The sequence below is a fragment of the Halichoeres trimaculatus genome, unplaced genomic scaffold (genome assembly GCF_033239565.1).
Source record: "Halichoeres trimaculatus isolate MK-OKI-2021-1 unplaced genomic scaffold, fHalTri1.1 fHalTri1_scaffold_3, whole genome shotgun sequence".
NCBI lineage: Eukaryota > Metazoa > Chordata > Actinopteri > Labriformes > Labridae > Halichoeres > Halichoeres trimaculatus.
Window position 1 is genome coordinate 7,718,642 of NW_027437181.1, and position 14,554 is coordinate 7,733,195.

General features: G+C 42.0%; 2 protein-coding genes across 3 annotated transcripts in view; both read left to right on the top strand.

Moving 5' to 3' along the window:
- Nucleotides 1-6,939, top strand: part of fhod1 (formin homology 2 domain containing 1) — a 59,015-nt gene extending 52,076 nt beyond the window's left edge. The window contains exons 21-26 of one of the 2 annotated variants that reach the window (XM_074667083.1): nt 74-235; nt 313-503; nt 1,548-1,740; nt 1,835-2,006; nt 3,569-3,745; nt 6,269-6,939. In XM_074667083.1, coding sequence (XP_074523184.1) covers nt 74-235; nt 313-503; nt 1,548-1,740; nt 1,835-2,006; nt 3,569-3,745; nt 6,269-6,351 — 978 coding nt within the window. In that variant the 3' untranslated portion in view covers nt 6,352-6,939. The remainder of the gene's footprint in view (nt 1-73; nt 236-312; nt 504-1,547; nt 1,741-1,834; nt 2,007-3,568; nt 3,746-6,268) is intronic. The other variant, XM_074667084.1, reaches the window with a different exon arrangement.
- Nucleotides 6,940-8,814: 1,875 nt separating this feature from the next.
- Nucleotides 8,815-14,554, top strand: part of slc9a5 (solute carrier family 9 member A5) — a 31,132-nt gene continuing 25,392 nt past the window's right edge. Inside the window, exon 1 of the mRNA XM_074666707.1 lies at nt 8,815-9,312. Coding sequence (XP_074522808.1) covers nt 8,952-9,312 — 361 coding nt within the window. The 5' untranslated portion in view covers nt 8,815-8,951. The remainder of the gene's footprint in view (nt 9,313-14,554) is intronic.

The following is a 14,554-nucleotide window of genomic DNA, read 5'->3' on the forward strand; positions in this document are numbered from 1 at the left end:
TGTGTGTGTGTGTGTGTGTGTGTGTGTGTGTGTGTGTGTGTGTGTGTGTGTGTGTGTGTGTGTGTGTGTGCAGGCTAAAGGCTTTGAGCTAGGTTACCTGGAGAAAGTGGTGGAGGTGAAGGACACGGTCCACCGTCAGACTCTGCTGCACCACACCTGCAGCCAGGTGGTGGAAAATTACCCAGAATCCTCGGATGTGTACTCAGAGATCCCCGCCATCACCCGCTCGGCCAAAGTAAGCTCCGCCCCCTCTGTTTTCAAATGTTACTGAGTGTTGATCATTAGATGACCAGGTGTATCCTCCTCCTCCAGGTGGACTTTGAGCTGCTGTCAGAGAACCTGGTCCAGCTGGAGCGACGCTGCAAAGCATCATGGGACAACCTGAAGGTGGTGGCCAAACATGAGACGAAGGCGCTGCTGAAGAACAAGATGACGGACTTCCTGAAGGACTGTACGCAGAGGATCATCATCCTCAAGGTGGTTCACCGCAGGGTCATCAACAGGTACCACACACTGACACTCCTCCTCCTCCTCCTGTTCTCCTCCTCAGCACCCTCTGCCTCCTCAGCCTCCCCTTCTTCCTCCTCTTTTTCCTCCTAAGCATCTTTCTCCTTCTCTTCTTCTTCTTCCTCCTAAAGATCTGTGTCTTCATCTAAAAGTTGTTTGTGACACTCCCTCCTCCTCCACAGAGGGGTCATCCTCCTCCCATATTGCTTCTCCTTGCTTTATTTCTTTTTCTCCCCATCCTCTTTTCTTTTCTTTTCTCCCCTCTCTCCTCTTCTACATCTTCTTACTCTGTTCCTCCTCCTCTCCTTTTACCCCCATACATCCTCTTCTTCCCCTTTTTCTTTTCCAACTCTTCTTCTCTTCTTTCTCCTCCATTCCTCCTCATTTCTTCTGTAATCTTTCTTCTCCTTTGTCACGTCTTCTTTCCTTCTCCCCCTCCATTTTTTTCTCTTTCTCTCAGCTCTTCCTCCTCTTTTCTCCTCTTTCTTATATTTCTCCCCCTCTTATCCTCCTCTTTTTAATGTCATCCTTCTCTTCCTCTAAGTCCCTTTCCTCTTTTTTCTCCTCCTCTCCTTATTCTTCCTTCTATCTCACCTTTTGCCTCCCTAGCTTTCTCTTCTTTTTCTCTCCTCCTCGGTTTCTCCTTCTTGTCTCTCATCTTCTCCTCTTTCTCCACTTTTCAGTCCCTGTCTCAGCCTCCTTCTTGCTCCTTCTCTCATTACTTCCTAGTCTTCCTTTTTTTCTCCTCTTTCTTCTTGTTTTCCCCCTGTCTTCCACCTCCCTTACTTTTCCTACTGCTCCTCCTCTTTCCTCGTTCATTTGCTTCTCCCTCCTGTCTTCTTTTTCCTCATTTTAATGCCCGACAACTTCCATCCCTCCTGTCTTTTCCCCTGGCTTCCCTCCAACTCGTTCTACTCTTCTTCCCCTACATTCTCTCCATCTTCCCTATCTTTTATTCTTTTTTTCTCTCCCTGTGCTTTGCCCTTCTCCTCTTCTTCATGCTTACTTCTTACATTTCTCTCCTCCTCCTCCTCCTCCAGGTTCCACTCCTTCCTGCTGTTCCTGGGTCAGCCCTCCTCCTCGGTCAGAGACATTAAGGTCACCAGTTTCTGTCGGATCATCAGCGAGTTTTCTCTGGAGTACCGAACCACCAGGGAGCGTGTACTGACGCTGAAACGGAAACGAGCCGCTCACAGGGAGCGGACCAAGACCCGAGGGAAGATGATCACAGAGGTACGCCTGATAGGTCCGCCCATAGGTCAAAGGTCAAACACAGTGAATACTAGTTAACACCTGACACCTGACTTCTCTTCCTCTCTCCATCCAGACGGAGAAGTTTTCGGGGGCGGTGCCACAGGACGACAGCCCCTCCCCTGTCTCGGCTGATGTGGAGCCGGGTCAAGAGGAGGAGCACGAGAACATGAAGAATCTCCTGATCAGTGGCAGAAACAGTCTGACCGCCGAGCAGGGAGGACTGAGACGCTCCAGAGCTGTTCGCAGTAAGACGCTGCATGATCTGAGCATGCTCAGTTCACCTACTACACGTTATTCTACCTCTAACATGGAAAAGATTTACACCAGAGCTTTAATCTGGAGAATTGTTGGTTTTTCATGATGCAAAGACAAACGAGGAAGATGTTTTCAGACCAAAAACAGGTTGTTGAGATTGCCTTAACATCCTAAAATCTGCAGAGGAAACACCTATATTTTACACAAACTTCCTATTCTGATCAAATTCTTCTAATATCTGTGACAAGGCATTGATCCTGAATCCTGTGTAAGAGTCCAGGACTGTTGAGGGATTTTTCTTTCCTTTTGCCAGCTTGCTGCTGTTCACATGCATCCCACTGCAAAAACCTAAACCTTATCAAGTGTTTCTGTCTTATTTTTGTTTAAAAAAAAGTGTCTGATTAGACTTGATGTGAGCCACTATAGAGGTCCAGAGGGATGTCTTATTTCAAGATTTTATAGACAAAAAAGATGTCTGAATTGTTTGTAGTGAATACAAAAAGTCTGCCAATGGGGTAAGAAACATTTTTATAAATAAATTTTGATTTTATTTTTTTTTTCTTGTAAACAGGAACAATAACAAAGATAGAATACGTGTGATAATCATGATAACAAAATAAATAAATAAATAAATAAATGAATAAACAAAAAGATTAATCATTTCAAGAAGAAAAAGAGAGAAAGGAGGAAAAGAAAAAAAATAGATTATTTAAAAAAAAAAAAATTAAAACCCACCACAACACTAAACTCCAGAAGGATATTACATCCGAAGTCCACAGATATTAGTTAAGACTGAGTGCCAAGTCTCTATAACAAAGTCAAGTTTCTTTAGATAAGAATAAAGTCTCAGTACTCAGGTGAATGTGGCCTGTATGAAGTCTAATAAGACTGGAAATAAGACAGAAACTGTTGATTATCTTCTAGATTTTGCGGTGCATTATATATATACATGAAGTAGGCGAATCCAATCAGTGGATCCTACAGAAATGCTGAAACCTGCAGCAGTTCAGACAAAGCACAACTGTAAAACCTGACAGTGTGGCTGTGCAGTCCACAAACTGATAAAACAATCTGTGCAACTTTAAGAAACTACTGTCTCCCTTCTGTGTTGTATATTATACTTGAGCAATTTTATAACGCGACTGATGTGGTTTCATTTTTACCTACACACTTCCTGTAGCTTCCTCAGAAGAGTCACAGGGTGTGTGACCGGCCTGTCAGCTGATATATGAAAGTTTGGTTGTCCTGTTTTTATTACTACATCAGGTAAACACAAAAAAGAGATGGTGTAAACAGATTCAATCGCTCAAGCATTAAATACTTTCATAGAAACCTTTTCAACATCAGCTGGGATTTTCAAAATAAGAGCAGCAAGAAAATTCTCCAAAGATTCAAGTTAAGGTGAAATGAAACCAGGGTATGTTAAATTTTCACTTTTGAAAGCGTCGCTTTAATGAATGCGGCTTTGAGGGGTCAGAAGACGACAGGCAGTGTCTTGTAAAGTCATTCCAGTCCATGTAAGTACTAACTGAAGTCTGGTTCTGATCCTCAGGTCTTGGCAGGGTGAGTCCGTCTCAGATGTCTGTAGCCAAAGACGATGGGACGAGTCCTCAAGATGACGCCACAGACGAGATCATGGACCGACTCGTCAAGTCTGTTACCCAGAATCCCTCAGATAGACCATCGAGTCCTAAAACCCGTAAACGCTCCCGAGTCAACAGAAAGTCATGTGAGTAAAAATGATCTAAAGGGATCCTGGACTTTAATGTACTGTCATCTTTTCTAAACAACCTTGGGTTTTAGGTTTTTGGGTCTCTGCAGGTTCAGACTCTGTGTAGAGAAACAACACGAGCTCTGTGTCCACAACACGTCCGTATCAGACATCATTTCATATCAGTGTTTTCACTTCCTCTCTAAGACCTTCAGCGTCAGATAATCTTCAAATACCGTCCTGATAATGTTTTGAGGACACAGAGGACACCATGAGCAGGGACCCAAACCCAAAACAGGCCGACTGATAAAACTCTGAGATACCTGCAGGAGACGTTTACCTGGAGGACAGACTTCAGACTCAGCTGCAGGACAGTGAAGCATGAAGTGGAATATTTGAGTTAATTTGTCTAATTAGGAATAAACAGGAAGCAGCAGATAATAAAAACAGTATGTAAGGTTTTCAAATGACTTCCTGCAGGTTTTGCTCTGCTTACTTCCCCATATAAATCAGGTCCATTTAAGTGACCCTTAACCCAGATTTCCATTCACATCCTCATGTGTCCAGATGTCTTGCTGTCTTCTGTAAACTATAAGGATCTCCCTGAAGTCTAAACTCTCTGATTTTAAGCAGATATTTATCTGTATTATCTAATTTTTCAACATTCTCCTTGCCAGAGGTGGGCACGTTTTAGCATGTTTTGCCGCTTTGTCAGGTGACAGGTTGGGGAGGTGGCATCAATGCACACCAAGGCTGTCAAAATATAAGATATTTACAGTACCACATGCTTTAAAATGTCCCAATCTTTGATTTCAAAGGTTTGATAGAAACAAAAAAGACAGAATCTGAAAAACAAACAGATCTGAACTCATATTTCTTGATGTAAAGCTGCCAGAAATAATCAGGTAGACAGAGTAAAGAAAGGAAGTAACGACATCTAGAATAAACTTTAACATTGTAGGGAATTCTCTTCAGCTTCACAAAAACCCACAAACCAGACACCATCCAAAAACAATAGAAGAAGAGAGGGTCTGGAGTGGGGAAACTGAAAAATGAGAAATTTTTCACTAAATCCCCTTTTTGACCGAACTGGTGCTAATTCCAGGCCGGTGCCTGATAGCACTGATTCTTTGTGTTGTTATTTCCATGGACAAAGCTCTGGCTCAAAACTGGAGTTCAGCAAACATCAACTCTAACAAAGAAAAAAAAAAAGAAAGCAGCCGAGTCGTATGTCTGTTGTTTTGTTGACATCTTATTACACCTTATGTCATTCATTCACATTTTTCCTCTGTTATTTCTTCTGAGTTCCACCCTGATGTGTTCAGACACAAACAAATACCTGCACACACACACACACACACACACACACACACACACACACACACACACACACACACACACACACACACACACACACACACACACACACACACACACACACACACACACACATACACAGTGTGCAGCTTAGCACACAGTCAGGAAAAATAATGTCATAACCACCACAAGAAACACATGTTAACATCTCCCAGAACAGCTGGTGAAATGATAAGTGAAATGGCTGCTTGCTGATGAAAAACCAAACTGGATTTTAGGAAGAATTTGATTGGAGCCAATTAAGCGTGAGCACCAAATGCACCACTAGCTCTGGTGGAAAGGGGGTATAAGAGTATCACTGCAGTTGCACTTAAGAGCCGTGGCTCCCAAAAAGGGGGGGCTGCAAAACACCAATAAGGGGAATCACAAAAATGCTTTCTGAAACCAAAAACTATTCACAACTGCATATGTCATCCCTAATTAAGAGAATTTAAACCAAGAGAGGTTAAATTTGATATAAAAGCATTCAAACATAAAATCTTTGATCTGTTCCCCACATTTCTGTGTTCTGACCCTGGAGGTTACCAAACCAAGATCATGACAGTATTGGTGGAAGCAGATTTTGTTTGAGCTGTTAGTGTTTCCCCACAGCAGGGGGTTACCGGACCCCAGCACCAACAGTTTGGAGGTCTTTGGCTGAAAAGTTGGGAAACAGCTTGCAAGGCTCCAGATTTAGTTTGATGGAAGATGAAGTCACACTTCTTCCAGCTTGTTTTGTGTGTGTCTGTGCTCTGCTCTCTGTCACAGTCTTGTTTCACCGGTGTCAGAGTGCAAAATCAGCTATAATGACATCTCTGTATGAAATTTTCAATAACAATAAACAAAAACTGCTGTTATTTTGCAATGATCTGTCATTGCACTCTCTCAAGGCTCTGGATTGTCTTTGATAATGTTGAAATTCTTCCTTTAGAAATAACCACTTGAGACGTGTCACCTTGTTTTAGAGGGGGTCCTACAAACACAAATTAATGATACAGACTCAAGTAGACAAAACACTTTAAAAACTTTATATTAAACCAAGCTAAATAGAAAAAAACAAAACAAAATGTAAGACTTCTGCGTCATTGGAACCATTCCAGATGTAAAATATCCAAGAGAGGCAAAGAAGAGGACGTAGATTCATAAATCTATGTGTGTGTGTGTGTGTGTGTGTGTGTGTTTCAGTGAGGAGGACTCTGAAGAGTGGCCTCAGTCTGGACGTGGTTCAGGCTCTCGGACTCAACAACAAGACAGCAGACAAGGTCTGAAGGATCAATTAGAGGACAGGATCGATCGGATGGACTGAACAGAGACCAGCAGGAAGACCAGAGAAAGAGCCTGTTTCCAGCAGGAGGAGAGTCATCCGGCGAGTGTTTCCTCTGGAGGTTTTATCAATTTGGGTTTGGCTCTGCTACATGAATGTTTATGAATTTGACACCAAAGATTTGACATCAGAAAACAAAGACATCAAAGAGAAAACATCAGGAAGTGAATTTATGAAATAAGCTTTCAAACATCAGCAAACTTTAAGGAGCACACGTCCTGTCAGATTATCTGTGGGTAAATGTTTTCAGGCACAAAATGTTAGAAAAGAAAGAAAATCACTGAGGTGGTACCGAACTGTCCAACATGTCACCTCCCCCTGCTTTAACGTGTGCGTGTGTGTGTGTCTGCGTGTGTGTGTTATTCTGTTATCTGTGTGTACAGTCTGAGGACGTGAGCACATATCGTTTGTACAGTCGAGTTATTGTTTTGCACTTTAGGTCAGTTTGTTTGACTCGCAGGTAAAAACTCTTCTTCACTTGTTCTCAGACACAGACAGTGTAAAGGACGGAGACTGTTTTAACTTAAAGATTTTACAAACGTTAGGTTGAATGTGTCATTATCAAATTAAATAAAGGTTTTTGATAAAGAACGACATGGCCTGATGATTTATTTAAAGATGATTTTCTTCCTGGATTTACTTTTTCATTCATCAAACACCTCAAGACATCAAATCACAAAGAGGAAAGACTGATAAAGAAATGGTGCTCAAATTTCCTACTGATCCTGAAGATGTCATGAAAGTTTATGTGCTAAGGGGGCTTCATTCAGCACAACAGGGAAATACAAGCATGGTTTTATTTAAGGGGGGAATTGCATAATCTTTACTGCATTATGGTATAAATAAAATGACAGGAACAAAAGAAGTCTGATGTTTAAAACACTGTCAAAAAATTTCAATCAATCATACAGACTACTGAGCTGCTTGAAAAATGATTTGCAACTCAAACAAATGAGCCCCTATCTTGACCACTTTGTTATAGGTGCTGTCTCTTTAAGACTCCCTGCTCCACAAACCCCCTTCTCTCTGATTGGCTAGCACCCTTGGGGCCTGTTGGAGGGCAGAGCTATGGGCAGACCTTGGTGTTTGAGGCCCCAGGAAGATCTTCTTCTTGAAGATCTCAGGAATAAAACAACTCTACTAAACTCTACTAACTCTACTCAACTAAAACTTTCTCTTTTTAAAGTCCCAGTAAGGACTTTCAAAGTGATCTTGAAAAAGTCTACCTCTGGATATATGCCTGATAATAACCCACACTTGAAAAGATATCATTGGCACAAATATAAGTTATTCCTAAATGCTACTTCTAAGCCTCTCTTTCAGATCGTACAAGACAGGACTGATTCTCGGCACGTCAAAGTTTTTATGACAACACTATACTGGCTGGCGAAGTTTAGCAGTGAGAAGAAAGATCTGTGTTTTTCTCTTCTGAAAACCATGTTTATGATTTATTTTATTGTGATAGAGGACACTGGAGCCTAACTGTCAGACAGAAGAGCAGAAGAAAGCAAAACAGGAAAGTGGTAGCGCACAAGCTAAAGGCCAAAATATGAGCTAATAGCTAAAACACAGGCTAAGGGGAGAAAGACTGTTTGAGACCCTTTTAAGATATGTTTTTCAACTCTTGAAAACCTCAAAAACTCATTCAAATGTTACGGAAAGCAAAATTTATGTCTAATTTATGTCTATGTCTCTTTTGTTTAAATTAAAATTTCTCAAATTACTTAAAAAGAAGGGGACTAAATCTGAAAACAGACTAGTGTTGTGGTCATTATATATATATATATATATATATATATATATATATATATATATATATATATATATATATATATATATATATATATATATATATATATATATATATATAAACTATTTTACTGTTTTGCTGATGTCTCAACACTTTGTGCAACATCATTATTTTGTAAAAAAGTGATTTACCAGTGAAATTTTGAGTGTTACTGTGGTTTTACTGTGGTATTCCTGAGGATTTTCACTATTATTACTGTTGTTTTATTGTAGTGAAACACTTTTGTATGGGAGCCCTGCGCTGTGTGTTCATATTTTGACTTACTGTAACATTATTTAGCTGACAGACTGAGGCTTTTAGAGGAGCAAGAGTCTTTCTGAAGTAGAGCTTTTGTTAATTTATTTCAGTTTTAATAATGTTATTGAACGATTCAATTTTTTATTGTAGTTTTCATTAATTTAATTGTATAATTAAGTCGTTTTCCTGCTGTTCAGGTGTCGTGACCGTGCCAGTCTCAGGTGGTCTTCGTGGTCTACCTGCAGTGTCTCCGTCTCTTTAAAGCTCCTGGTCCCGGGTCACATGTCCAGCTTCGGTGTCCCCTCCTCCTCTTGTTCCCGGAGCCTGCGTGTGTTTGGAGTGTGTGTGTGTGGAGTGTGTGTGTTAGTGGGTGTGTGAGAGAGAGGGAGTGTTGATATAGTAAACCGGCTGCCGGCCCTCCTCTGTGTCCTCTCCGTGTCTCGGTATAAAAGGACCAGGAGGGGGGGCATGTCAGCCCGCTGAGCTCCGGGGGGAAGATGCTGCCGCTCGGTGTGATGCTGCTGCTGCTGACGGCCGCTGCTGCCGCCGCCGACCTGACCGGGACCGGTGCTCCGCCGCTCCGGGGTCCGGGGCTAGGCTTCTCTCCGCCGGTCCCCGCCTCTCCCTCCGCCCCGCCGCTGCTCCTCCTCCCGCGACCCCAGGCGGACTACGGGGCACCTGGTGTCGCCTTGGCCCGGTCAGCGGCGGAGGAGCCGGCCGGCCCCGGAGAGGAGGAAGGGGAGGGGGAGCATCATCACCACGGCGGCGGGTACAAGATCGTGCAGTGGGAGTGGAGCTACGTCCAGACCCCATACATCATCGCTATCTGGCTCCTGCTGGCCAGTGTGGCCAAGATCTGTAAGTCCTGCTTCTTAGACCGTGTTCTTAAACCTTTATGGGACTCCTTGTTACTTCAGAATAGTCCTAAACTAACTGGGTGTACTGGATGTACTGGGACTGGTTGGCTCCACTGAAGTGGGACTAAAGCAGAACTTTAAGTTGTGAGGAGACTTTTCATGATCTGACTGAAGTCAATTAGTCACATTAAGCTCCAAGTGTTCAAAACACAACAGATCCATCCTGTTTATAAACTGGTTTTCTGTCTGATATATGATTTGATGAGTTTAAAAGCCTTCTATTAGTGTTTTTTTTTAATAATGTTACTCTTTTTTTGAGAATAACACCAATTTTAAACTGTGTTGAGTGCCAGCAAGGAAGGGGATCGTTTTCTTCTTAGAAAAATTGAGCAAATATCTCTTATCATCAAGTCTATAAAGTCACTTAAATGTCTGAATCAAGCAGAACCTGGTGTTTTCTCATCAAACCCCTCAGGTGAAAGTTAACACAGCTGCCCAGCATTGGAACTATACTCTAACTTTAATTAAAAGTAGTCAGTAACAATGTTCAGTAATGCATGCAGATTGAATAGCGCTCACATACTTGCAGCTAGAAATTAGGATGTCAACCTTACCTCAAAATATCCAATCCTTTTTTCAGAAATCTGACTTTACTCAGGCCTATGATACTGGAAATGTTATTTTCATCTCAACTTTATTTGCAGAATAGAAAAAATATGATTGAACTTTGAAATTTTGCAGCTGCAGAGAGTCTTCTGTGTTTCCTGTGCAGTTTTCACAAACTTAAAGACGGGGTAATATGTTTTGTTTAGTCTTTAATCTGACCTTCTGGTGCCCTTGTAGTATCTTCACGTGATTTACAGCCCCCTCCCAAAAAATCACTATTTTTCTCTCCCTGGTGTTTTAGAAAACACATATCTTAGCCTCTTGTCTGAACCACTCCTTCTCCCTACTCCACAAACCTCCTTCTCTCTGATTGGCCTGCCCTCTGGAGGCCCGTCAGGAGGAGGAGCTGTGGGCAGACCTTGGTGTTTGAGGCCTGGCTAAGATCCTCATGTGATGACCTCATCATTTCATTTACAACCATGTAGTAGTTTAAAAATCATCACATGCTCTGAAGATCATTGGGACTTTACATGCATGTTTAACATATGGGAAAACACGGCTTCTTCCTAAAATAGCCCTCCCACATTGTGTCTGTGTGTGCATGTGTGTGTGCGCATTCAAGTATTTTTCAGAGCAGAAACAGAGCAGCAGGACTCAGACTCTCTGTCTCTCTGTCTCCCTCCCTGGTTTAAACATTTTGTACCTCCGTCACCACACACTTTCACACACAGACACACTCTCACACACAGACACACAGTGACAGACCGTCATGTTTCCTGAGCTGCTGGTGACTCACTGTGCTGCAGAACAATACCGTGCTATACATGCTGCTAATTAAGGTGGTCGTGTTACACCCCCCTCCCCCCCCAGTCACACACTAACACACACACACACTTGCACGCATACACACTGAGGCTCTGTACATGCATCTGAATCTGACTCTTCTTTCTCGTGTGGGGATCAAGACAACAGACATAACTGGAAGGTCACACAAAATAACCAACAGTTTTAACTCTCACATTAAGGGTCTTGACACTGGATCATGTCCAAAAAATAATTCTAATTTCATTGATATTATTCAGTATTCGTCTGGGATTGATTTGTCCTTAAAAATCCTGAAGGAGAGATACAGCAAAGGTTTGATGCTGCTCCAGAAATTAGTTTATGCAATTAATCAAAATATGTGCAACAGGTAGATTTTTTTTTATATCAAAGACATGATCCCAGTGTATTTTCACATCGACCTGTAAGCACATCACTTCACACTTAAAATACATCACAGCGCTCTGTGCTGAAATCTGAAGCCATCAATCAGTCTGCTCTTTAAAACCAGGTGACACAAACCCACCTGCAGACTGAGAGTGAGACTTTCTGCTGTCTGTCGCCTGTAAACGTTCTCGTTGCTTCATGTGGAGCAGCTGAATATTCTCAGCGTCTCTGTCGTCGTCCTTCTGGTGTGTGTGGGAAGCTCAGCTGTGTGTGGGTGTGTATGTGTGTGTGTGTGTGTGTGCGTTTATATTGCCTCCAACCTATGTGTGTGTTCAATGTTGATTTCTTTAAAGTTTTGCAAATCTTTGTGAAAATAACTTGGAGCATTGTGGTGTTAGAGTAGCATTTGCATGCTGCGTTCAAGTGTGAGGCAGAAAATAGGAATTTTGAACATGCAAGACAATGGAGAAGTGGATAGCTTCTGTACGCAGAAATTTTAAGTTTCACATCCAGATGCATCTGCTGTAGAGGGTTATAAGGATGTAGGGAAATACAGGAAGATGTAGGCAGCAGCACAAGGATGTAGTAAGATAAAGGATGCATAGGCGCACATGCTCTGCACTCCTGTACGTCTGATGAGAAGCCAGCGCGGGTTGGAGGATGAACTCAAAGCTTTCCTGATTTAACTCCTTTCTGCTCTCGCTAAATGTCTGTTCCTTTTTTTCAAGTGCTGTGTTTGAACCCAAGGCATCCTTATAAATAATGCCATGATATAAACAAACTCAACAAAACTCCTCTTTTTTGCGCGCACTAACAAAACAAACGGAGAAAATCTTGAAGCAAGACTGCACCAGACAGAGATAACCTCCCGCTGTGGGGTGCTCGTGTAAAAGACAAGTTACTGTAAATATCTGGCCTGTATGTCAGGAAATGATTCATAAATTTAGATAGATAGATAGATAGATAGATAGATAGATAGATAGATAGATAGATAGATAGATAGATAGATAGATAGATAGATAGATAGATAGCTTTAATGTCCATTGGTTTAAAACACAGTGGAAAATTGCCTTTGGCATCACGATCGCCAGCCACCACAACAATAAAAACACAAAACAAGTCTATGAATACATAAATAAATAAATAATCCACTACAATTCTACTACGCACATAGGTTACCTCAGAAACAGCTCATAGTTCATTCAAGATTGTTTGATTTAAAATGTTCACTGCAGAGGGCACAAATGACCTTTTGTATGCCGCTCTCCTAACTAGAGGAACTCTGAGCCTCCTTCCTGATGGCAACAAAGCAAACGCAGGACTGAGAGGGTGGGTGGTGTCGCTGTAGATCTGGACAGCTTTTTTGTCATTGAATGTTTATATATTTCCTGAAGCTGCATCTGCTTGTCCCCTATTATTTTATTGGCTTGGTTAACTACCCGGGTCAGCTTGTTCCTGTGTCAAACTGAGAGGTTCCCATAGCAAGAAATGATGTTAAATGAGAGAAAACTCTCAGCGAGGGACCGGTAGACCATGGCCAGGGTTTTGGAGGATTCATGTGTGCAAGAGGCTGCAGGAAGAGTGATGAAGCATAGAAGAGGTTAAGGGAGGAAACCAGGAAGGAAAGGGCCAAAGGATGTAGTGAAGGACATATAGACAAAAGGAAAGAAAGGAGGAAAAGGTGAGGGACAGAAGGGGCAAGGGTTTAAGTGGAGGAAAGAAGGATGTTAGAGGACAGTAGTAGTAGTTAAGTTTATTCCGGACAAAATAATAACAATGGCAATGATAGTAATAATAATAATAATAATAATAATAATAATAATAATAATAATAATAATAATAATAATAATAATAATAATGATGATGATAATAAACAAACAGACAAAAAAATAGGCCTACTCTACAGAAGCCAAACACATGAAAAATAAAACAATAAACAAAAAAAAATGAAAAAAAGGATGCAGCAAAAGGCAGAAGGAGATAAGGATACAGCTAGGGCAAAAGGAAACCAGGATGCAGCAAAGAACAGAAGAAAAGGAGAAAAAATCATGACAGTTTTTAATTAAATGCAAAAGTTCAAGCTGCGTTTGCCTCATCCTGCAAGAAGTATTTTCCACAGATCAGGAATTGTCGACCTTCAAGACCTGATAACCTTGAGCTAAGATCCTGCTGTGGCTCAGTGAGTCTCTACCTCTCAATCAGAGGATAGAAATGCTAGAGAAAAGCATCCTGGAATCTGGTCTTGGAGCTGGAAAACAGAGGACGATAGTGGGAAAAGAGGAGGAAGTAAAGGAAGGGAAGTTGTTGTAAGGGAAAGGAAAGGACAGAAGGGTGTATAGAGGGACAGGAGGATGATGAAGGAAGGTAGGATGCTGGGAATGATTTAAGGATGTCAGTAGAAAAGGAGGATGTAAAAGAGGATCTAGTGGAGGAAAGGAGGATGCAACAAAGGACACAAGGTTATGATTAAGGATATTAGGAGATGTTTAAGGAGAGGTCATAAAGGGCAGGAAAGAGAAGTAATGGTGATGTTTCTGAGACCGTCTGAAAGAAACTGAAGTCTTCAAGCCCGATGATTCGTTAAGTGAGGGGTTGTTAGGACCGTTGGAGCAGATAACGTTGAGATCCATTAAAGCGAACAGGTGATGCATTAAGCTCAGGAGACAGAGGCAGGGCTTCGTGCAGCTCACCCTTTGATGTGTCCATGTCCTCGTGGTGATTTATGAGCGCTGTCACTCACGTCTGTCCTTCACGTGTCTGTCATGACTCACAGATGACCTTATGATGCTTTTCTAACCACACGTCCAAGGCTGTGTTTTGTCCCAATTGAGACCTAAAAGCAAACGGACCTATCAGAGGAGAGCGATTATGAGTCATCACCCTTCAGAGACACAAACTCAGGTAGATCAGATGCTAAATGAAACATGACTCAGCAGCTGCAGCTCCTCTCCTCTCCTCTCCTCTCCTCTCCTCTCCTCTCCTCTCCTCTCCTCTCCTCTCCTCTCCTCTCCTCTCCTTGTCTCCTCTGCATCAGCTAAGTTCAGGAGGAATCAGGAAGTGATGACAGCTCTCTGGCTTTTTATTGAGGGACGTAATTCAGGTCGTCGCTCTTGGCTCCAAAACATCTCATTAAATTGTACGTCTTGATTTACACGGCAGTCAACCTAATGTTTCCTCTATGACCGCTGTGCTAACACTGAAAATGGACTGCACTTATTATATCACTTCCTACTCGTTACCCTTGCAGAAGCACACTCAGACTGATGTACTCATCCATAATTATATTAAAGTAATACGATGATATTAAACAGTTCTGCTCACACCTGAGCTCAGAGTAGAGTCACTCCTTTGCATCTAAAGAGGCCTGATGAAGTGGTCCAGGTATCTGACGCCTCCTTTTGAAGGTGGCACCATGGAAGGTACAGAAT